This window comes from Balaenoptera musculus, chromosome 11, assembly GCF_009873245.2.
Source record: "Balaenoptera musculus isolate JJ_BM4_2016_0621 chromosome 11, mBalMus1.pri.v3, whole genome shotgun sequence".
In the NCBI taxonomy this organism is placed as follows: domain Eukaryota; kingdom Metazoa; phylum Chordata; class Mammalia; order Artiodactyla; family Balaenopteridae; genus Balaenoptera; species Balaenoptera musculus.
The window spans coordinates 9,883,259-9,905,988 of record NC_045795.1 but is presented as its reverse complement, the minus strand read 5'-3'; the positions used below and the strand labels follow the sequence as shown (position 1 = coordinate 9,905,988).

General features: G+C 49.0%; 1 protein-coding gene across 7 annotated transcripts in view; it reads right to left on the bottom strand.

The window, feature by feature from the left end:
• Window positions 1-751: 751 nt before the first annotated feature.
• Window positions 752-22,730, bottom strand: part of PHACTR1 (phosphatase and actin regulator 1) — a 527,020-nt gene continuing 505,041 nt past the window's right edge. For all 7 annotated transcript variants that reach the window (XM_036868637.1, XM_036868638.1, XM_036868642.1 and 4 more), the window contains 5 exons: window positions 16,458-16,513; window positions 11,563-11,624; window positions 7,121-7,261; window positions 4,810-4,886; window positions 752-3,962 (listed from right to left, as the gene is read on the bottom strand). In XM_036868637.1, coding sequence (XP_036724532.1) covers window positions 3,947-3,962; window positions 4,810-4,886; window positions 7,121-7,261; window positions 11,563-11,624; window positions 16,458-16,513 — 352 coding nt within the window. In that variant the 3' untranslated portion in view covers window positions 752-3,946. The remainder of the gene's footprint in view (window positions 3,963-4,809; window positions 4,887-7,120; window positions 7,262-11,562; window positions 11,625-16,457; window positions 16,514-22,730) is intronic.

Genomic DNA, 22,730 nt, shown 5'->3' with positions numbered 1-22,730 from the left:
CCACACCCTTGCTGCTCAGAAGTGTGATTCCTGGACCAGGGGCATCAGCATGCCCCGGGAGCTAGTTGGAAATGCAGAATCCCAGGCCCACCTAGACCTCGGAGTCAGCATCTGCACTTTGAAAGGACGCCCAGGTGCTTCCTGGCAGTGGCGCAGGGGAGTAGCACTATGCCAGGTCCTCTTTCCCAGAGCCACCTTCCTAGGTTACCAGACCAAGGGCATGTTATCAACAATCCCACCACCTAAAACGCAGCCAGCAAGCACTGCAGCCCTTCTTGCTTCCCCTAAAACCTTCAAAAAAGACAAGACAGGACCAAAAGGTTGAGCGGAGAAGGTCTTTGTCCTATAAAGCAAATTCTCAGGTTGCTCAAGAAAGGGGGCAGATGTAAGTACTCAAAGGGCAAAGCTGCCGGGGGCTTTCCCCTCGGGGCAGTAATTTATATTCATCATTCCCAGGTTACTAAAGAACAGAAAGTTGGTAAATACATTTAGATATTCTTTAAAAGATGTTTGGAAGAAAAAAACTTTTGTACCCTAGGACTCATCTAGAAAGTTATTTGTGTCCAACAGTCCTTCCTTCCCCGATAATACCAGATAACATGAGCTAGTTCTGTGTCTTCATAACTCTTGCTGTTTTGCCGATGCGCTGACCTCTACCCTTTCCCCCGACCCCTACCCCAGCCAAACCAAGACTTTTCAGTGGTTCCTGCTGGTGATCGATAAAACAACACAGGAGTCAAGGAAATGATTTGTTTTTAGGACTTTTTTTTTTTTGGTTTGTTTTTAAAGAAACTGCATACATCATTAGAGACAAACAATAATTTAAATACCATGCAGTTTCTGTATGTACAAAACCTAGGCCATAGAGATCCAGTTTAATTTGTGTTCTGTTCACACTGTCTTCCTCATACAGCCGCTGGCTGTTAAAGCAGAACACAGCAGAGTGCTCTGGTACAAGGACAAACTATGTACAGACACCCGGGAAGCAACTGGAAGAAAGCAACCGGTTTGGGGATCAACAGACAAATGGGAAGAAAAAGTTGTTTAAGGTGACCTTCGCCCACTGGCTGTGCACAGGGAGAGCCTGAAATTCCATTCACTGAAGCACACACCACGATTTTCATTCGGCAAATATAAATACACGTTCGTAAGCAGGAGAAAAATAAGCTCGGAGGTTTTCATCACATCAACCGTCACGTCGTTTGGTTTCTCTAATCTGACATAAAGGCTAAAGTTTTACAGAGCTTTGAGGGCCTTTGGGGAGGAATATATCAGTAATTTCGAAACAGTAAGTAGGCTGATGGCAGTCTCTTCTGTCGTGGATGGGGTGGGGACTTCGGGGCGATGTTTGATTTCGAGGGGGAAACATTTTGAGAAATCTCACGTTTTTCTTCTGATGCTAATGCAAGTGAAAAAAGGCTCAGACTGCAGCTTTTTCAGAAAAGGGATGCATTGTAAGCCAGCCAGCCCATCTTTTTTTTCCCCCCTTAATATGGGATCGTTATCTTGGAAAGAAACGCATTTTTCAATTGTCATAACAATGTGGCAAAAAGGAAATTTGGATAGATTTCTATAAAGACCTCAAGATTTCAAGGAAGGAAAGACAGCAGAGGGCTCATCCTCTGACCTACGGAAGTTGCTGGGCTGCTTAACAGCGGGCTTGGAAGAGCCCAGCTCGTGGTGGTGACACGGGAGGGGCACGCTTCCACTTGCAGAGAGTTACTTCCGGAAAAGGCTGCCCTGCAGGAGAAGTAGAAACTGCGTTCAGTTTCTTCCACGCACAAAGTGGCTGCAACAATAGGGCACTTCGGGCGGGAACCCGGGACCGCTGGCGAGCTGCGGGGAACCCGATTTAGGCATCATGTTCCCGGGGAATCTGAAAGGCCCGGAACCAAGGCCAGCAGAGAAGCCACTGGCCTCTGTGAGGCGTCGAGGCAGCGGAGTGAGGTCCCTTAGGACTCGCTCCTGGGCCAGGGGAAGGCTGACTGTCGCCCCAGGCCACCACGAGCCACAGGGAGCCCAGACTCAGATCCTGGCCAGGCGGGCACCTCAGCCCGGAAGACGCACCTGCTGCGGAAGAGTTACACGGAAGAGCCCCATGTCCCTCGGCGTGCCATCTGCACATTCAAAGGTCAGTAAGCCTTTCGGGAAGACGCTGTTTACAGCCACGCTGCAGCCCTGGCCCTATCTTCCCTGAATCAGTCACCCCACCCACGGCGGTAACTATGCGGATTCAACATTCAGAGAAAAAAGGATGGGGTGACACGTCCTCCTGGGGCTGGGCGCCAGGCGATGCGAGGAAAGCGTGCGCCAGCTTGGCACCAGCCGGCGGGCACTGCCTGGGCACTGCCTCGAACGCTGCCCCGAGCTCCCTGCCAAGTGCACGGTGACGCCGGCCACAGGGGCCGTGGGGGCCGTGAGCGCCAGCGGAAAAGGAACTGGCCTCACCCATGGCTGTGGAGCCCAAGAGTAAATTGATCCCACGCGTTTTGGGGTGGGGACCAGTTAACTCTTTTTTTTGGAAGCCCAAGCTTGGCATCTTTCTGAAGCCTGGGCCTGTGAGGCGGGGAGCAAGCCCTCACTGGGAGAGCTGGCGGAAACTACAGGATCACGGCAGGACGCCAGGCAGAGCTGCACGGCTGAGGGCCCTACAGGCTCCCTCAGGAAGGAAACCGGAAGCAGCTCAAGCGGCCTCCTCCAGAGAGCAGTCAGGGTTTGGAGAGGCCCCTCCTCCACTGCCCATCCTACCCTCACCTACCCTGTCACCGCTGCTTTCCTGCGGTCCCGAGTGAGGAGGATGGTCAGAGATACACCTCCAGCCACCCTCAGCAGCATTGGGAGGGAGAGGCAGGATACCCCGGGAGGGGCAGGCGTGGAAGGTACAGCACAGCCCGTGTGGCTGGCGTCTGCCCAACGCCGGGGCTTCTGCACAGGCTCTTCAGTGCAGAGCAAGCCTGGCAGGCCCTCCGGTGGTTCTGGAGGACCAGTCCACCAGCGGCTGGAAATGCAGCCTTTCAGGAACGGTTTCTGGCCTGCATGCATCGGTCCTCGACTCAAAGGCCATTAACTGCCAAGCCCCCCGGCCACCAGCCCTGGGGCACGCAGAGCAAAGGAAAGAGCATCGGCCAAGCCGTGTGTCACGCCAGCCTTTATGCCCTCGGAAGGGTTCTTATGCTCGCACGCACGATACCACCACGCCGCCAATGGCTGCTCGTATGCGTAAGATAACCGTGACGCTGGGCTTTGCTAATGACGGCTTCCCCCTTCGAAACCAGAGCTTCCCGGAAGGCAGCCCGGCTCAGCCTGAGGGCACAGGAGCTCGTGCCAGCCTTCCAGGCCTGGAGCACACACTGTCGACCACAGGCTCCCCCAGAAAAGGGCTCTCCCTTTAGTTCACGGCAGGGGTGATAGCTGAAGGGAGAGGAGGACAGTGGTCCCTCTCAGCAGCCTCCTCCGCAGGGGCCCCCAAACCAGCTGGCACACCTGGAGCCAGTGTACTTGGCCAAGTCTAGAAGGCCAGCCGGCTCGCCCGCTTTGCACAGTCAGTCATCCCAGGCCAGATCCACCGCCTCGGCTTTCTTTCTTTGGACTCTGCCTCCAAAGTGTCTGTCGCCTAAGGCTCGCCGGAGCCTGAACAAACGTGGTACCTGCCAGCCTGGCCGGAGAGGCCCGGCGCTTCTCCTAGTGCTGGAAAGTCTCCGGTGCCCTTGGCCCTGCCCGGGACAGGGCACAGTCCCTCATCAGCGGTGGCGCCAGCACCTCTGACCACGGAGCCGTAACCATCGCAATCCTGATTGTGTCTCCTTTTCCTTTTCTTCTTCTTCTTTTAAAAAAAGGTAGTTCAGAAGATTTACATCGTAATGGGGAAGTGAATAAATACCAGCACTTATGGTTCTTATAAACTTATGTTTTGAAGACAGCATAGCACTCAAGAGGAATTCGACTGTTAAGGTCGGTGAAACCTAGGAAAACAAATAATTCAATCAAGACCCAGGGGCTGCGAAAGGTGTCGGATTTGACAATCCAAGATCTCCATCCTCAAATTCCTCGTTTCTGACAGCCACAGGGAGGCTTAAATCTCCAACCAAAGGCAAATAAATCTCCACAGAACCCCTCAAGAACTTTAGGCCCACCGAGTTCACCTTTGGTTTTGGAGAAGTTTAGTCTGGAGCTCCCAGGGGCCCTCAGCCCATGCAAGGACTCAGCAGCAAGGTAGGGACCCCAGCCTTGTGTCTCCGAGTCAGGCACTGTTTCTCCAGATGTTCACCAGAGGAGAGGGTCAGAAGAACTGAGTCAGCGGCTCTGTCGCTGACTGGCCCTGTGACCTTGTATAAGCCCCTCCTAATCTCTCTGTGCCTCAGTTTCCCCACGTAGCATCACACAACTGTCTGGGAGAATGACATGGAATCATGGGCGTGATCCCGCTTCCGAAGTCCCACGTGGATTCGGTACTTTATCCTAGTTTGGTCTTGGCTGACTGGCTGTAAATTGGCAATTGATCTTTTCTCCTCAGCTTATGTTCTCATAAATACCCACCATGTTGGTGGTCTGGCATTTAGCAGATCTTCAGTTTGAATGAGTTAAAAACTAGGCTTTGAGAAGGTTGCATTCAGCCTGGGCCTTTCATGCTCCTTCCCTTACTTTCAGAAACCACAGTGGAACCTGTGGATCCCCACATGGATCTTTCTTTTATCTTCTCCCGTCACTGCACCCACCACACCACTTGTCCTCCAGAAGCAGCTAGGATAGTTCAGTTTGGGGGTAAATGTTATAAATTTGAGGGGGAAAAAAAACCCACTTGATACTAACCTTGTTAAATGTCTACTCAATTCGTGAACTTCCATTTCAGTGCTTTTAAATTCATTGAGCTCCTTCCGAATGGCAGCCTGCAAGGAAGAGAGAAGCCCATGAGAGTGCAGAGGATGGAAAGCAGCTCACCTTCTCTTTTATTCCTATGTTTTCTTTCTTCGACAGAGCCATACACGTGCATAAAACGGATTCTTCCACTGGGAGAGACGAAATCACCTGAGATATCCTTTAGAACCTACGAAGAGTCCCGTCCCCCTAAATCTAAGTTGCGAGCAATCCGATTTGGGATCCTGCCCAGAGCTGTTCCACCTGGGCAGCGAGAGGGCCCTTCCACCTGGCCCACACTCCTGGGTCCTGAGTGCACATTACAAGGCCAGCCTCTCAGCTTTCTTTGGTGAATGTAAGCTCCTCAGAGGCAGAGCGATGCCTCAGGATGGATACTTCTAGAGGAGGAGGTATGTGAAACTCCCCAGCCAAATTAAGAGGTGACGGCCAGCTGCCCCCTTTCCCTTTGACTCATGAAGCCTTGGCTCCTTTATAAGCCTGTTGACTGCTGGGTGATATATTTCACCATGGAGGGTATGGAATGTGTTTTGAATAACCTCAAACATGCATGAGATGAACCTGAATGACCTCGTCCTTACAGTCACAGACGTGGCCACTGAGAAGGGGGAAGGAGGACTGGAGCAAAAGAACGTCTGGGGTTGGAGGAAACCTCACTTCTTCCTCGGGGGCTGAAAATTTAAACGTGGGCCCTTTCCCATAGCTCTTTTAAGGTTGATACGTGCTTTGATGGGAAGATATCAGGGCACGGAGAGTCTGAGGATGGAAAAAAGTTTTTTTCTGTTCATCCAAAAAACTTATCGTGTGCAGTTGTACTGTGCTAGGTGTATTATGCAAAGAGGAATCAGAAAAGTTGCCACTGTTTGAGAGTTAACAGTCTAACAGAAGACGTAAGTGCATAAATAATAACAAAATTTATAAAATGATAGGCATCTCTAGAAAGGAACAGATAAAACAATTTCTACTTCAAGTTGGTCGTCCAGTTTTGGAGAGCCAGTTGAGATGCTACCCCTCCGTCAGACTGCTTGCATAAGTAAGATTAAGGGCAAGGCAGAAAGCGATTTAATACTTTTTGTGTATGTCAGAATTTTTATGATTATAAAAGTAATGCATGAGAAAATGGGCAAGGGACTTGAACAGACATTCACAAAAGGCCAGTCAACATGTGCGAAGCGGCTTGAGCTCATTAGAGAACAGGGAAATGCAAGTAACCATCCTGAGAAACCACTACGCACCCACCCAGAAGGGCTAAGATGATACCACGTGTTCACCGAAATGGGCAGCACTGAGAACTCTCGTAAGCTGCCGGTGAGTGTGTAAATTCATACAATCACTTTGGGACACTCTTTGGCATTACTACTAAAGCAGCTAACCCTCTCCACACTGCAGGACACAGGTATTCTACTTCCAGGTTCAACCCCCGCAGAAACGTGTGCACTCGTGAATGAAAAGACATGGAAGAAGAATGTTCACAGCATTATTCATCACAGCAGCACTATCCATCAACAGTAAAGCAGGTAGATGCACTGTGGAAGATTCATAACTGTAAATACTGTGGTGTCTCTCTTTACAGTCCTTTGTGCATATGTAATATTAAAGGTACGCACTCTTGTGCCCTTCCATTAAAAATGTAATAACACAGGCGTTTCTTCCTAAGATAAAAAGTTATTTGTAAACGTTTTAATGGTCACACGACAGTTGACCGTATTCTTGTTACTATGATCATTAACATGCACTGTGTTCAGGACTTTGCATTCTCTGTCCAGGCTGATGCCAGGGCGCTGTGCTCCACCACAATCGTTGTTTCATGTCACCACCTGCGGCCCAAGTCCAGGCAATCTGCTTCTGCCCAAAGCCCCCGCCTCTGAGGCTGCTGGTCCTCAGAGCGTTCTTTTATCGCCTTAGCAAACCATCAGCAACGAGGGCCACCACCTCAGGCCCACTGGCCTAGCCAGTTCCATCTACCAGTGCAATGCTAATACTTGGAACAAAGTGGACATGGAACCACACTTGCTGCTGGTATGGCTGTCCTCCAGTTTATCTGTTCCTTTCTGGAAATTTCAACCTTATCTTCTCACTCTTACTCTCACAATTCTGCCTCAAAAATGTGACTGAAGACAGGAGATTAAGAACCCTGACAATGTACTTCCATAATCTTCCTATACTCCGCGCAGTCTCCGGGCAGCAAGCTGGAGACCCAACACCTGGCTGGCCGGGAGGCCCCGGCCCCCCTCCCCGTCCCTCTTACTTTGTCGGCAGCGGTGAGGCGGGTCCAGGGCTTGTCGGCCCTTCGGTCATAGTCCTGAGCGTCGGCCACCTCCACGTAATCGCTGAAGCGGATGAGGATCTTCCGTTCCCTGAGCTCCTCCACTGTGGGCCTCTGGCTGAGCTGCGGGAGGAAGAGAGGGAGGCAGTCAGCCTGTGACGTTCAGATCGCTTGGTCCATCCGTGAATTTACAGGTGGGAAGACGAGGTCCAGAGAGGCAGCTGATGCTTCACACACATGTGAGGGGCAGGGCCCAGGGGACACAGGGCTCCTGATTCCTGGACTTCTCCAGGCCTCTGTGAAGGAGTTTACTAACTCGTGAGCTGCCTCCAGGCCTACTCAGCCAGCCAGCCAGGCTGTCTCTCACTAACGCTGCAGTGTCTCGGTCTGTACATGCGCTGTGTCTTTGCGCGTGGGTGTGGATCTTCCCATGTCTGTCCTACCTCTCCCCTCAGGTGACAGAAACCTTACACAGCAGTTTTATAGTATTCTCGATTTGTGAATCCACCTCTGTGTGTCTAATTTAGTGCTCTCTGCAAGATGGGTTTGTAATACTTTCTGTGTGTGTGTGTCTTAGACACAAAGTGTATGTGCAAACGGTATGCAAACTCCGGGGTGTGCAGGAAGGAGAATATGTTGATTTATGAGGTCATGGAGACCCTACCCCTCAATAGCTCAAATGAAAGGCGAGTCAACAAAGGCAGAGCTAGCCCGCGTTGATGCCAAGGAAGACTCGGACGGGCCCTTTGGATAGGTCTGTGGTGAAGGAATGAAACAAGTGAATTATTCAACCATCTCCCAGTGTTACCTGCTAGCATCCTTCCTTTGTCCTTTAACAACATAAGGCTGACATTTCTATTATCTCTTCCTGTCACCAGGTTTATTTCTTCTGGAGCAACACAGTTGCTCTCTCTTTAGGATGCTGTCAATTCCTGTTCAACCGATGTTAGTTAAAAGCAATTTTTCTCTAAGCCCTAGACTGTATTTAATGCTATTAATAGAAGATGCAGTCAAATAGAATCTTACCACAAAGGCCTATAAAACAAACACACGCGAGTGAATCCAAACCACTCCGGCTGTTTTGACTGTATATCATGCAGCTGCCATACACCTTTGGCTGGTGCCAGAATGTCCCAGCTTGCTACCAACTGGCCTACAATGGAAGAGCATCGTTAGATGACTGCCTGGCTGGTCTGAGCAGAACGGTGACAGCTGCTACGAGGCTCCGGACAGGACCAAAGCAGCCTGCCGGCCCCCCTTGGGCAAGGGAGGAAAAACGGGGGGCTCAGAGGCCTACTGGGCTGTGGCTCTGGTCACCTGTCTAGACGCTGTGTAGCTCCCCCCACTCAGAGTGGCTGCAGTCTGTCCCGAGGTGGCCCTGGTATTCCCAGGAGAGGGCATTTTGGCATCAGCTGTAGCCTGTCCCAGGAAACCAGAGGTTTCCCACGCTCTATGGTTAGGGGTGCTGTAAACAAAACTGGTGGCCTATCCTGACTCCAAGATGTGAGTGCAGGGCGCTCTGTACTGTCAGTCATTAGAGTACACAGGCCTTTACCGTAATACCACAGGGCATGAACACTTCTACTGCAAGCCCCAGTTTGTGTTTCTAAGGACTTACTAGCTCGCCCTGGGGTGTTAGACAAACCGTACTATTTTCTAAGTGTGCCATGACAGGAGAAAGGCTGTTAAAATCGGAATTTCTAATTTAAATTTCTCACAGTCATGATCTAGACTTTATTAATAGCCTGTCTATGGTAGAGTCTGGAGTGAACAGAAACCTAGAGGTTGGCTCTGAAGGTGAGGGACTACTTTTCATGCCTGAATCCGGTGGGGATTAGACACGACCTCTCCAGATCAATAAGAGACGGGGCCCAGGTGCCACCAGGGAGTGAGTGAGGAGCACACCGAGTTCTCCTGCTGGGAGAGCCTCTAACAACTTCCCAGACTCTGCTGTGAGCCCGGCCTCACGCCCCTGGGCACACGGGGCTCAGGAGAGGTGCCTTTGGCTCACGGATGGCTCTAGCCTTTGGGGTGCGTGAACCCAACTTAACTTGCCTGGACACTAAGGAAATAATCTTTGCAGCCAAAGTTGGTTTTCTGGGGATGATGGGCTGGAAGAAGGGGTGGGGTGCAGAGGTTGGTAGCGTTATGTTTCCATCTATGGCAGCAATAATATCGTTCGCAACCAATTACTCAACAAAAGGGTACGTTGAGACCCACATTCCACTATTAATACAACCTGACCCAGGCACATTTCTTCCCTTCCTTCCCTCCTTGCCTTCCTCCCTTCCAGCCATCCTCCCTCCAATACTTCTTCCCATTTATCCGTCCATCCAGCTAGCTAGCGAGTTTTTGGAAGTGGGAAGCAGGCATTTATTCCAAGATAAAGCATGTAAATTTTAGGTTAGTCTCAATTTGGCTGAAGAAAATGCCTGGTCTGTGGCTATCAGCATCAGCTACTGTGTTTTATTTTTCTCAGGGTCTTAAAATTAAATAGAACGATATCGAGGAAATCCTCGGGCTGAGGGTGAGTAAGTGAAAAGCATCCACCGCCACTGGCTTCTGGTCTTGGTGTGATAAAGGCTCTCGAGGAACAGAACGTGCCCAGAACCAGGCGGTGATGTGGATTCCCCACCTGCTGGCGCGCTCCACGTCTCTGTTCACAAAACCAGATGTGAACGCTGTTTCTGGTCTCTCCCTTATAAACAGTTTATCCCTTCACTCAGGCTCATTATTTCTAACTCCCCAAGCCAGTCCCAGGGCAGGCAAATGCTGAAATTACAAGGCAGTTTTCCTGGGAGAAGGAAAGAGGGGTAACCAGGAGGAGGAAGAGGCATTTATCTTGACTTGAGGGCCTGCAAAACCCCCACCCCTAGCATTACCCCTCCTAGGGGAGACGGGTGTGGGAGGAGACCCTCTTCTCTCACCCCGTCCTGCCAAACTATGCAATCAGGCAAGCTTTCCCCTGCAAAATCGTATGCTCTTTTTAAAGAGATGAGAATTAGGTGCATGTCCAAGTCTTTCCCTATTACTAGTTTTTAGCAAGAAACCCTAAAGTTTAGGAGAATTTTGGGGTCCCAGCAATCAAGTCCAATGAACTTTATGAAAATGTGGTTAAACATTTTTTCTGAATGTCTAGACCTTTCTGTTTCAGAAACGAGGGGTCATCACCAGTCTCCCTTTGATACCCTCATCATTTCAAAGACACACTTAGAATAATGCATCTCCCCCAGTCCCCCTCACTACTCAGTCTCAGGAAAAGGGATGCCCTGCGTCCAAAGGCTGGGTGGTCTTAAGGATGTAAGCATCAGACCTTGACTGGAGTGAGGGCAGCTGGATGAAGTGAGGGCCCTTAGCTCTTGTTCTAGTTTCCCACCAGGGGACACCAGCCCGTCACCGGCTTGTCAGGCCCTTGCTTATCCTACTCCTTTTAATTGGGATGGCGTTTGGCTTGTCACCAGATGTTTGGGATGCTCTAAGGGCAAGAAAGTGTTGAGAAACACAAATCATCACCTTATAATTGGTACGATATTCTAGGATCTCTGAATTTCTTCCTTTGCATAATATTTCTAGGGAGAAAAATCCATTAATAAACCTTTAAAAACTTAATTTTAATGGGTCTCTTAACTGTCTCTAAGCTTTGAGTATCTTTCTCTCAAGATGGTCACTGTAGGAGGCTGATGAAAAACACTCTAGTCAGACAGAATATAGTAGTATATCTTCTGTGTCATTAATTAAACTTGTCAACATCCTCCAAGAATAGCCTCAAATAAGAGTCTATTATCAAAGAGGACACTCATAGAATTAGATCCACTTGGGTCTGCATTACATTGCCAAGCCATCTATTTTGGGGGTTAAAAACATAAAAATTCTAGCTTTCTGACTTTTTTATCTAAGTGCTTTTCAAACATCTTCATTAGATTTATCAATACTTTTGGCATTTTCCTAATTCAGTAATTCAAATTGGATTTAGCATAATAGACTCAAATAGTTCTTAGGTAACAGGTCAGGAATAGTATCAGCGGAGACAAGGAAAACTCGCACTTTCCCAGGGTCATAGCAACTAACTGATATATTTGAACTTCTGATTTTGATAATGAATTTCCAATTGCCTAATGGGGTTACAGTGAATTTTTAAAAACAAAATATTCACTGTAACTGCAAATATAATGCACCTGACATCAAGTTGCTTGGGGGGTAGGCCAGTGTCACCAGCCAAAAGGACTGAGGGTCATGAAGCTGAGTGGACCACTGGCCCCTGGAGAGGTCCTGGAGAGTCCAGAGAGCCACATGCCCTGACACCCGAGGAATGGAACCATTCATGTCACTTCCAATGGGCCAGGCAGCTGCAAGGCCAACACAGGGCACAGCAGGGGAGGGTGGCCCCCTGTCCCGCCCCAGCTCGGCACGGAGAACCGTCTCACCTTTCGAGTTAATCTCCTCTTGATCTCTCGTTTCTCCTCTTGTTCCTCTTGTTCATTCCGAGCTGAAAGAAACATTTAAGACGCTTTAGATTTTGGTAGCAGTGTCACACAAAGGTGCACCTCTGCAGGTTCTAGGCCAAGCAGCTCAGTTTGAAAAGGAGAGAGTTCCCGTCCCCTACCCTGGCCACCCTTTCTGCTTGTGGGGACACTTTCCAAACTGCCTGTACTGTTTCAGATGGGTGGTGAGTGGGTTCACCTTATTTTGTTTTACGTCACACGGGGTTTCAAGTCTGCAGGCCGAAATGCTGGGCCTAGAGGAGGGGCTACAAGGCAAGGAGGTAGGTCCTGAAAGAGTTGGGGTACTGTCTGCAGTGACAAAGGCATCCGGGGAGAGGCGAGGCTCCCTTCTTTGGACAAGACCTGGGCCTCACGCAGCTCTGCCTCAAGCCTCACAGCAACCGAAGGGGACTCACTGTGATGTGGCCCTGGTGCCCGGTGCCCCGCGTGGGTGGCACAGAAGCCAGGCCCCGCGGGGGCGCCTGCCACCTGCCACAGGAACAAAACGAGGCACGGCTGATGCCAAACGCAAGGCTGGAATTTCAAAACGCTCACCTTTCACAAGCCCTGATTCCATTAGTCCTTTGAATCTTCCAAGAAGTCCACAGAGCCTGTGTGCGGCCACAGTGTGGGATACAACTGCCTACATTTAGACTTCTAAGGAGCGTCTTAGGAGAGCAGGCCCCAGAGCTTCAACCTTCTCAGCTCAATGTGTGGGGTGACTTAGCATCAGGTGTGTAAAGCGCCGAAGGGAGCTGAGATCCGGAGGACAGAGCACGCGGGAGTATCTAAGTAACGCAGTGACCGTGGGCACCTCACTTTCCTCGCAGGCCTTGCGATGGAAGCACGGATCGCAGCATAATGCTGTCTAACTTGAAGAAAAATCACGAACGTCAGCCTGGCCCCCATGCCTCTGCCTCTCGTCTACTGAACTGAGGGCGGCATCAGAGAGAGACCACCACTGCCGCTTGAGTTTGCACAGGCTGCATCAAAAGGGCCCTTGTTCCCTCATTTTGAAATCACCGCTGGAAATTATGGTTCCGTAACTCCATTAACTTATCGCGCAGGGCGCACTCACCCTTGAGTGGTCTCAGTATAGGACAGGTCTTTGAAACAGGGACCCCCTTGTGCCTAGAAGTGGGGTCCCCTCGCCCCTCCTGCCAGCCTGATGGCAGCAAGCACAGCCTCGGCCAACTCACACTGCAGGTGGCAGCACCTCCCGCCAGAAGGAACGGTGGTGGTTCAGAGCAGAACTCACGTCCTTGAGCGATACCCCCGGGGGCACGGTTTGGCCAGTGTGACTGTCTGTGGTGACCAGGATCTTGGACCGGGGCAGCTCCAGAAATGGCCACATCCTGCTGTGGGCCGAAGTCCCCAGGGGTCCCCGCTGCCCCAAACCCCACTCGAGAGCTCCTTCCTTTGAATTGAAAGGTCCTCCTTCCCCCACCCCAGGGTTCCTTTTAAAAATGAGAATTTCTCTTGGATAGAAACCTGTTCAACTAGGCAGCCATTACTGTCTTAGTATGAACTAATGTATCAGAGAGAAACTGGGAGGCAGACTGCCAGCGCCAGAAGAAGGGAGGCCCCCAACAGCTGCATTTGCAGGTGGGAGGGAGGTCGGAAGGAAAGGTCTAGAGTGGATGGTGAGCGCCCGGGGGGGCAGCTCGAGGGCACTGGGTTGAAATGTACAGACTTATAGCATATTAGGGCCAGGAGGGGCCCACGAGACCACCTAGGCTACTGCTGGTGGTTTGGAAATGAGGATAGGAAGGTCCAGGGGAGTTGAGCGGCTGGTCACACACTCCATGGCTAACAGACAGTCAGACAAACAGTCCAGCTCCTTTTCTTGCCTGGCTACGCTGCCCCTCCCCCCGTCACATTTTGCTCAGCGCCAGCCCTCCTCCTCCTCCTCCTCACTGGTCACTGGCCTCAGACTCCGCTCGGGGCCGCCTCATCCTACAGGCCCCCTCCCGAGCCGTGAAGGTCGGCATCCTGCCCAGAGCACAGAGCCCTCATCGCCTACAGGTGTTCCTGAGGTCCCTCTGAGGGCTAGGGGCCCCAAGCTACCACCTATGGAATCCATACCTTTAGTTCAAAGCCATTTACAAACCCAGGGTCATGAATTCTCAGGCAGTGGGGACCAAGACAACCCCACTGGGCAAGTGGGAAGGGAGACCAGGAAAAGCCCTCGAGGTCATGGCCTGCTGCCACCATCAGAGAGTGCATTGTGTGCTCAGAGGTGCCCAGGGTCTCAACTGGCTGCCCAGTGGAGCCAGTACTGCCCACAGGGCCGGGCGGCCTGGGGTGGAAGTCAGACCCGGCTTGCAAAGCTCCACCGCCCAGCCGAGCCACCACTCTGGGCCTCTCTCCTGCACACTTAGAGATGTGGTTCATCCCTTGACTTAAAGCCCAGAGGATAATTCTCAGAATACACTGTTTGAGGGTGTTTTCTGATACCACTAAACATTTCTTAACAATCACACAAGATTTAAAAAAGAGAAAGAAAAACCTCTTTCGGAAAACAAAATTGCAGAACGCAGGGAGGAAAAAAAAAAATACCGACAGGAAAAATAAGCTCCTTTCCGAAAAGTTTTGGAACTGCGAAATGATGACCCTGCTTGAATTTGGTCAAGTGATCCTTCAACTTGCAGCTCCTCAAACAGGACAAAGAAGCAAGAGGCAACAGAACGCAAGGGAACTGTGGGCACAACTTATAAGCCCTCGGCTCCCCTGAACCCCCCCAGGCTCCCTAGACGCAAGTCACTGTCTCTAAGACCCAAGTGTCTTTCTGGAGGGTGAGAAAAACCTAACTCGAGGGGCCTGCCCGTCGCCTCCCATGGATCTGGACAGACGAGGTATGGGAGCTGGTGCCTTCGGGAAGCCAGGTGAGCTGGGGATTCTCTGCCTTCTCTTTCCAAAACCTGTGCCCTTGCCGAGAGAAGTGCTATCTTCTGAAACCTGAACAATTCCACAGACGTTTTGAGCATCTTCCCATTTAAGAGTTAGGCTGGGGACCCCAGGTACCGTGCGGCCCCATAAGAAAGTCGTACACAGTGAGAGGCCCGCGCACCGCGATGAAGAGTGGCCCCCGCTTGCTGCAACTGGAGAAAGCCCTCGCACAGAAACGAAGACCCAACACAGCCATAAATAAATAAATAAATAAATAAATAAAAATTAAAAAAAAAAAAAAGAAAGTCGTACAGAGATTCCTTCAGCAGACCACGGAACCGTGTGAGGCACATCTGGGGAAGAAGTTTAAAAGGAGAAGAAGAAAGCCCGTTCACCAGATATCTGGCTTTAGGAACAAGCAGACACCTTTTTATTTTTCTTTCTCTCTAACGTAGACAATTTGTAACGGATCAGCTATCAAGTTGGGGCAGAAAGGGAGACACGCCAGCCAAATGCTTCCCCAACCAGGAAAATCATCTGAAAGAATTCTAATTCTGTTTCACTGCAAAGCAAACTTAGAAACATTTAAAGGCACCCCTCCGTTAGGAAGAACATAATCATATGCACAACTTCCTAGAGATCTGGGAAATGGGTGAGGTGCCCTCAGGACTGAGGAAGGTCAAGGCTGAAAGGAACAGCCACTGCGAGGCGAGGGCGTGGCCGAAGCCCGGAGCGGGGCGGCAGGATGCTGGTGGAGGCACAGGGCACGCAGGTGGGCGCCCTGGAGTACGGGTGCTGTGGGTCACGACACCGGCCCCCCCATCACAGCCCTCGCCGGTGACATTCAACAGCAAACCATTTGGTGCGGACCCAGTCACAAGGCCACAATGAGGAAGGAGAGAAAAGCAAAACCAAGAACACTTTTGTTTGCTCAAAGTGGAGATACCCAGCCACGCACACAGGGGCCTCACGTGACCGGGGCGTGGGTGTGTGCGCACGTGTGCGTGCGTGCACAGCACAGAAGTTCTGTAAAACTCTGCGTAGCATATATTTCTCTTTTCTGGAGCAAATCAGAAAGGGATAGACGTGTGGGGAGAAAGGGTCTGAATTAAACTAAAAACATCTGTTGACCATCTAGAGGGCAGTGTTGGTGAGAGTGTAGCATGATGAATCTGAGAGGTTTTAGTTTTCAGTTGTTGAATGTCTCCCCCTAAACTGAGGCATACTGGTTGGTGCCCATGAGATGCTTGATTTCTTTCAGCATTTTAAAAATAGGTATTTTAAGCACCACATGGACTTTCTGCACCTCGGCAAATATCTCTGTGTCCTGAACCAAACAAGAGGCTCGTTGACTTTTTCTGTCCACAGACACAGTGATAGCGAGTTTTCTTGAATGAGAGCCTGGGCAGCTACACCAGCGGCCAGTTGTAGGAGGCCTGAGAGGAGGCCGGGAAGGATTTCCCCTTGGAAATGCTGAGACTTTAGGTTTAATGCTCAGAGAGAGGGGGGATTTTCTCACCAGCAGCTGGCTGCAGTGGAAAGTCATGCTTTCTGGTTTTCGTTTTCAAACGGCTACTTGCCCTATTTTAGCCATCAATATCATATTTGCAGTTTTTCAGCCAATCTGGGTTTCAAGGTGACCCCAACTCTCACTTACGAGTAAGTTCTCTCGCTCAAACTTTTCAGCTTCTCTGACTTGGCAGCCCACTACAGGGCAGGTTCTTCTCGCAGACCCTGAGCTCCGCACGAACCAAGTGGATTCCAATTTGCTTGCTCTGTGGGGATGCCCTCTCAGATGTTCCAACACACAAGGGCGAAGCCTCCACCACCAGGGAGGGTTTCGATCGTTTCCACACCAGCAGCGCACGGGAGAAACCCTGTGGCCTGCCATCAACAATAACCAAAGCCACCACGAAACAGCAGCGCGTGCCACGGGCTCTGTCACTTACGTTTCAAAATGTTCCTCTGCTCCAACTCCTCTGCAGTCGGCCTCTGGCTCAGTCGCCTGCGGAAAAAATCCAGGAAAAGTTTTTGGACCATATCATAGCCTCCTTGGGTCGTTAATCTCCCCGGCCGTCGCAGATACATGAGGCAGGGTCAGAGGCTGGAGTCCCTGCTCCATCCTGTGCTCTGAAGGACTGACGCTCACCACCAATGCCTCCCCAGTTCCTCATTTTCAGCCCCAGGAAAGGCACCCGACGTGACGTCACGGGGAGCTGAACCCCCTCCCTCCATCGGCCCCTCCCCAGCCCTGCTCCTCTGGGCCTCCAGGCGCGTGGACTCTTCTCACAGAAGTCCCTTTCTTTCGTGTGGCCTCCCAGCTTCGGGAGCATGGCCTCTGCTTTTCTCCCCCCGGCCCCGAGGCTAGAGCTTGCCTCTTGCCAAGCTTGTGCAGACTCAGAACACAAAGAGGCTCACGGCCCCATGGAGATGGGAGAGGGCACGTCTGTCTGCAGAGAACAACAGCTGCTCTTCTGGTCCCCACCCATCGCCACCAGAGCCTTATTAGACACAAGATGGCAAATGAACAGGAACAGAAATGACACTTGGGGCCGGCACGTAATTTAGCCACAACAAGTGAAACACCATAGCCAGGATGTGAACCTGCTAGGATGCAACAGCAGGGGGCAGGGGCAGACAATGGGCGGGCACCATGTGGGGACAGAAGTTGCCAGAGAATGGGAAGGACGCTGAAGAGGAGGCCACATGTTCTTAGAGATGCTTTTACGGATCTGACTCCAAAGGCAAGGGACACGAGAGCAAAAACAAGTGGGACTACATCATACTAAAAAGCTTCTGCACAGCCAAGGAAATTATCATCAAAACAAAAAGGCAACCTCCAGAATGGGAGAGGATAATTGCAAACCATATATCTGATAAGGGGTTAAAATCCAAAGTATATAAAGTGCTAATACAACTCAACAATAACAAAAAGCAAACAACCCGATTAAGAAATGGGCAGAGGATCTAAGTGTCCATTGACAGATGAATGGATAAAGAAGATGTGGCACATATATACAATGGAATATTACTCAGCCATAAAAAGAAACGAAATTGAGTTATTTGTAGTGAGGTGGATGGACCTAGAATCTGTCATACAGAGTGAAGTAAGTCAGAAAGAGAAAAACAAATACAGTATGCTAACACATATATATGGAATCTTAAAAAAAAAAAAGAGAGGTCATGAAGAACCTAGGGGCAGGAAGGGAATAAAGACACAGACCTACTAGAGAATGGACTTGAGGATATGGGGAGGGGGAGGGGTGAGATGTGACAGGGTGAGAGAGTGGCATGGACATATATACACTACCAAACGTAAAATAGATAGCTAGTGGGAAGCAGCCGCATAGCACAGGGAGGTCAGCTCGGTGCTTTGTGACCACCTAGAGGGGTGGGATAGGGAGGGTGGGAGGGAGACGCAAGAGGGAGGAGATATGGGGATATATGTATACATATAGCTGATTCACTTTGTTATAAAGCAGAAACTGACACACCATTGTAAAGCAATTACACTCCAATAAAGATGTTAAATAAATAAATAAATAAATAAATAAACATAATATGTTGTTTTACAAGAAAAAAAAAGGCTAAACAAAAAAAAAAAAAAAAAAGAAAAGTAATGGGCAGAAGTTCTGAATAGACGAAGACATACAGATGGCCAACAGGCACATGAAAAGATGTTCAACATCACTAATTACCAGGGAAATGTAAATCAAAACCACAATGAGATATCACTTCACACGTCAGAATGGCTATCATCAAAGAGACCACACAAAACAAATGTTGGCAAGCATGTGGAGGAAAGGGAACCCTCGTACACTGTTGGTGGGAATGTAAATTGGTGCAGCCATTATGAAAAACAGTATGGAGATTCCTCAAAAAATTAAGACTAGAACTACCATATGACCTAGCTATTCCACTTCTGGGTATTTATCTGAAGAAGAGGAAAACACTAATTTGAGAAGATATCTGCACCTCCATGTTCACTACACCATTATATACAATAGCTAAGATATGGAAGCAACCTAAGGGTCCACTGATAGATGCATGGATAAAGAAGATGTGGCACATATATACAATGGAATATTACTCAGCCATAAAAAGAAACGAAATTGAGTTATTTGTAGTGAGGTGGATGGAGTTAGAGTCTGTCATACAGAGTGAAGTAAGTCAGAAAGAGAAAAACAAATACAGTATGCTAACACATATATATGGAATCTAAGGGGAAAAAAAAAAAGGTCATGAAGAACCTAGTGGTAAGACGGGAATAAAGACACAGACCTACTAGAGAATGGACTTGAGGATATGTGGAGGGGGAAAGGTAAGCTGGGACGAAGTGAGAGAGTGGCATGGACATACATACACTACCAAACGTAAAATAGATAGCTAGTGGGAAGCAGCTGCATAGCACAGGGAGATCAGCTCGGTGCTTTGTGACCACCTAGAGGGGTGGGATAGGGAGGGTGGGAGGGAGATGCAAGAGGGAAGAGATATGAGAACATATGTATATGTATAACTGATTTACTTTGTTATAAAGCAGAAACTAACACACCATTGTAAAGCAATTATACTCCAATAAAGATGTTAAAAAAAAAAAGAAGATGTGGTACATACACACAATGGACTATTACTCAGCCATGAAAAAGAATGAAATCTCGCCATTTGCAACAACATGGATGGACCTTGAAGGTATTATTCTAAGTGAAATAAGTCACACATAGAAAGACAAATCCCATATGATTTCACTCTTATTAGAATCTAAAAAACCCCAAAAGAAACGAACAAACACAATAAAACAGAAACAAACTCACAGAGATCAGATTAGTGGTTACCAGAGGGGAAGGGGACTTGGGGGGGTGGTGAAATGGGTGAAGGGGGTCACTGTATGGTGACCGATGGTATCTAGACTTGTGGTGGTGATCACATTGCAGTGTATACAGCTGTTGAATGATAATGCTGTAGACCTGAACCTTATATTAAAAAAAAGAGAGAACCACATGCCCGGATAAAGTTCCAGGAATGATCACACAACGGGCCTCAGCATCACAGAGATGTTTGTATTTCTGAGGCTCTTGAAAATTATTTAACAACCCTGCAGTTAATTATTCAGCATTCTGCTTCCCCCATTGGAATGAAGTGTGTGTGAGATGAGAAAACTGTGGAAGGAGTTTGAGGCTCCTCTGAGTCCTCCAATGGGACTAAGGGGTAAAAAAGGGTGCTGTCCTGGCAGCAGCGGCTATAGTCCCTCCCCAACAGTGGCAACTAGCATGCGTTGTTGGCAAGCTGTTTACACCATGGACTCTGGAGACCCAGAGTGAAGATAAGAAGTCCACGGAGTGGCCAATTGTAACTATCTTAAATCCAGCGCTCACTGACGTTGATTCTGTGATTCCCCAATACCATCACCACTTAGACAGGGAATGGGCCTCAATGCCAGAGAAAGCATTTTTGATCAGATACCTGTCTGCAAACCCCACAGCACCCTGGAAACTGCTGGAAATGGTATTCCAAAGTGTTTTTAAGTTTACAAGAACATTTTCACGTCTATTCTTCATTTTCTTCTCAAAACATCCCATGAAGGGATTATTTATCCACACTGATAAGGGCCCGCTGGGTATCTGGAAATTCACAATGCTGGAGGTTCCAAATTTGGACTCAGCAGTCTTCCCGTCCTTTCTAAAACAGCATTCTCAGACTGTAGGAAGAAACTTGAGATTACGCAACTGGGCAAGCTGGTGTCATAGGTCTGGAATGCAACTCCTGACTCCACTTAGAATGAGTTTCTTAGAGGCTCTGCCTCACCTTTCAATTTCTTTTCCCTGAGAAAACTGGTTTCTTTTATAGGGATGCACAGCCACCTTTCTGGGATCATTCAGTAAAACCCAGGTTTTTACATGAAGCTTGGGTTTGGGGGCAGTATGTTTTGAAGAAGCCCTCCAGATTCAAGGTGGAGTTCGCATCTCAGAAGGGGGGGGCCAGTGTTTTGGAATCTTATGCCCTGAAGTGTCTGCAGAAGGTTCCCTCACTGGCTTGTGCTAAGCAGCCCATGGACCCCACGACCAGATGCGTTGCCTGGTTCTATTCTGGCCTTTCTGTTTTTGTTTTTCTTATGCGACATGTTCGAAGGGGACAAAACAATGAGTGACTGACCTCTACCCAGAGACAATTCTGCTATTAACTAGGCAGCCTTATCATTAAACACACATGGTTTCAATGAGGCCCTCTATTTATGTGTCACTTCTCTTGAAAGGGTCCGAGACCATCCAGGCTAATCACAGATAGAAAATGTAGCTAAGCCCCCCCAAAGGGCGTGTATTGTAACTAGTTGTTTTGACTTTGAAAATGAGATTCGGTAGGAAAATGATATTGTGGCTTAATGACAAAGTGCTAAACAGCTCAGGAGTTAGGCGACCTGGGTTCCACTCCTGGCTCTGCCCTGAACCCACCTGGACAAGGTATTGGACCCACTCAGCCCTATGTTCTTTTCTCTGCAAATAATAGGAGTAATTGAAGAAGCTAATGCTGATTTAATGCCTAAGAAGTACAGGCATGGTTCTAAGAACCCCATGTATATTAATTCATTTAATCTTCAGGTCAGCCCCTTGAGGTAGTACTATCAGCATTTCCATTGTACAAAGGGGAAAAGTGAGGCACAGAAAGTTGCATACTTTGCCCCGGGTCACAGAACTAGCACAGGGCAGAGCCAAGACTTAAACCCAGGCACCCGGCCTCTATAGTCTGAACACTCTTAACCAGTGTATTAGTTTCCTATTGCTGCTGTAACAAAGTACCACAAATATAGTGATTTAAAACAACACAAATTTATTATGTTACAGTTCTGGAGGTCGGAAGATTGGAATGCGTGTCTGTGGGCTAAAATCAAGGGGTCAACAGAGCTGCACCCCTTCTGGAGGAAGGGGAGACTCTGTTCCCTTGCCTTCTTCAGCTTCTAGAAGTGCCCTGCCTTCCCTGTGCCTCTTCCAAGCCTGCAGTGTCATATTTTCCAATCTCAGACTGACTGCAAGGGTTCTTGTGATAACACTGGACCCACCCAGATAACCCAGGATAATCTGCTCAACTCAAGATTCTTAATCACAGCCTCAAAGTCCCTTTTGCTATGAAAGGTTATAGGTTCATAGGTTTGGGGATTAGGACACGGATGTCTTTGGGAGGGGGAGATATTCTGTCTACCACAACCATAATACCCTGTGAGTCAGAAATTGCAAACTGATGTCCGGTGGGTTGCATTTGACTCTGCAAGTTCTTCTCCTTGCTCAGAGGTTACAGTTTTTTTCCACCTGAATGCCTTTAGAGAGGGTATGTTTGTTCTAGTTAGCCCGGTCCCCAACCCTCGCTCAGATAATACCTGTCCTGCTTTCTTCCTTTCCAATCATTCCTGGCCCTGAGTTTGAGACCCCTGGATAAGATCATCAAGTCATAAGAATCCCGACTTTTGTTTTCCTGCTTTCATCCACCAATCTACCCAACGCTGACTAAGAACCTCACTGAGGACTGAGCACTGATAGTACTTACAGAGCTCAAAGCCTAGAGGTGTACGTTAGTGATGAAAATTCGCAGGTTAAAACTGGAGCCATACTTTTCAGGAGCTAGACTACAACAGAATACCCTCAAAACGGCCAGCAACTTGGACATGATTTAGACTCTCATGGCAGTTTAGAAGGCGCTACAGACTCTCTCAGTGTCTCAGCTTGGCTAGCAAGAGGGTCAGCCAAAAACAGATCAGCAGATGTGTGCAAGGGGGGCTGAGCGCTAGGCAAAATTGTGCAGGGGATCATGTTTTTGTCAGGGTTCTGTCTCCTGGACCCTTCCCCTCTCAGGTTCTTGGAATTACATCATCACTCTTCCTATGTCATTCCTGTCAAGACCAGTTCTTAAAACAGATGCTATATACTTAGCCACATTCAAATGTAAATTCATTCATTCGTTTCACAAATTATTTATTGGGTGCCAGCTCTGTGCTGGGCATCGGGGTCCAGTGATGAGCAGAAACAGATCAAGGTCCTGCCCTTCTGGAACTTAGACACTGGAAGGGGCTGGGAGAGGCAGTCATTAATCACATAGTGACAGGGGGATAAATTAGGAGTTTGGGATTAACATATACACAGTACTATACATAAAACAGATAACCAACAGGGACCTACTGTATAGCACAGGGAACTATACTCAACATCTTGTAATAACCTATAATGGAAAAGAATCTA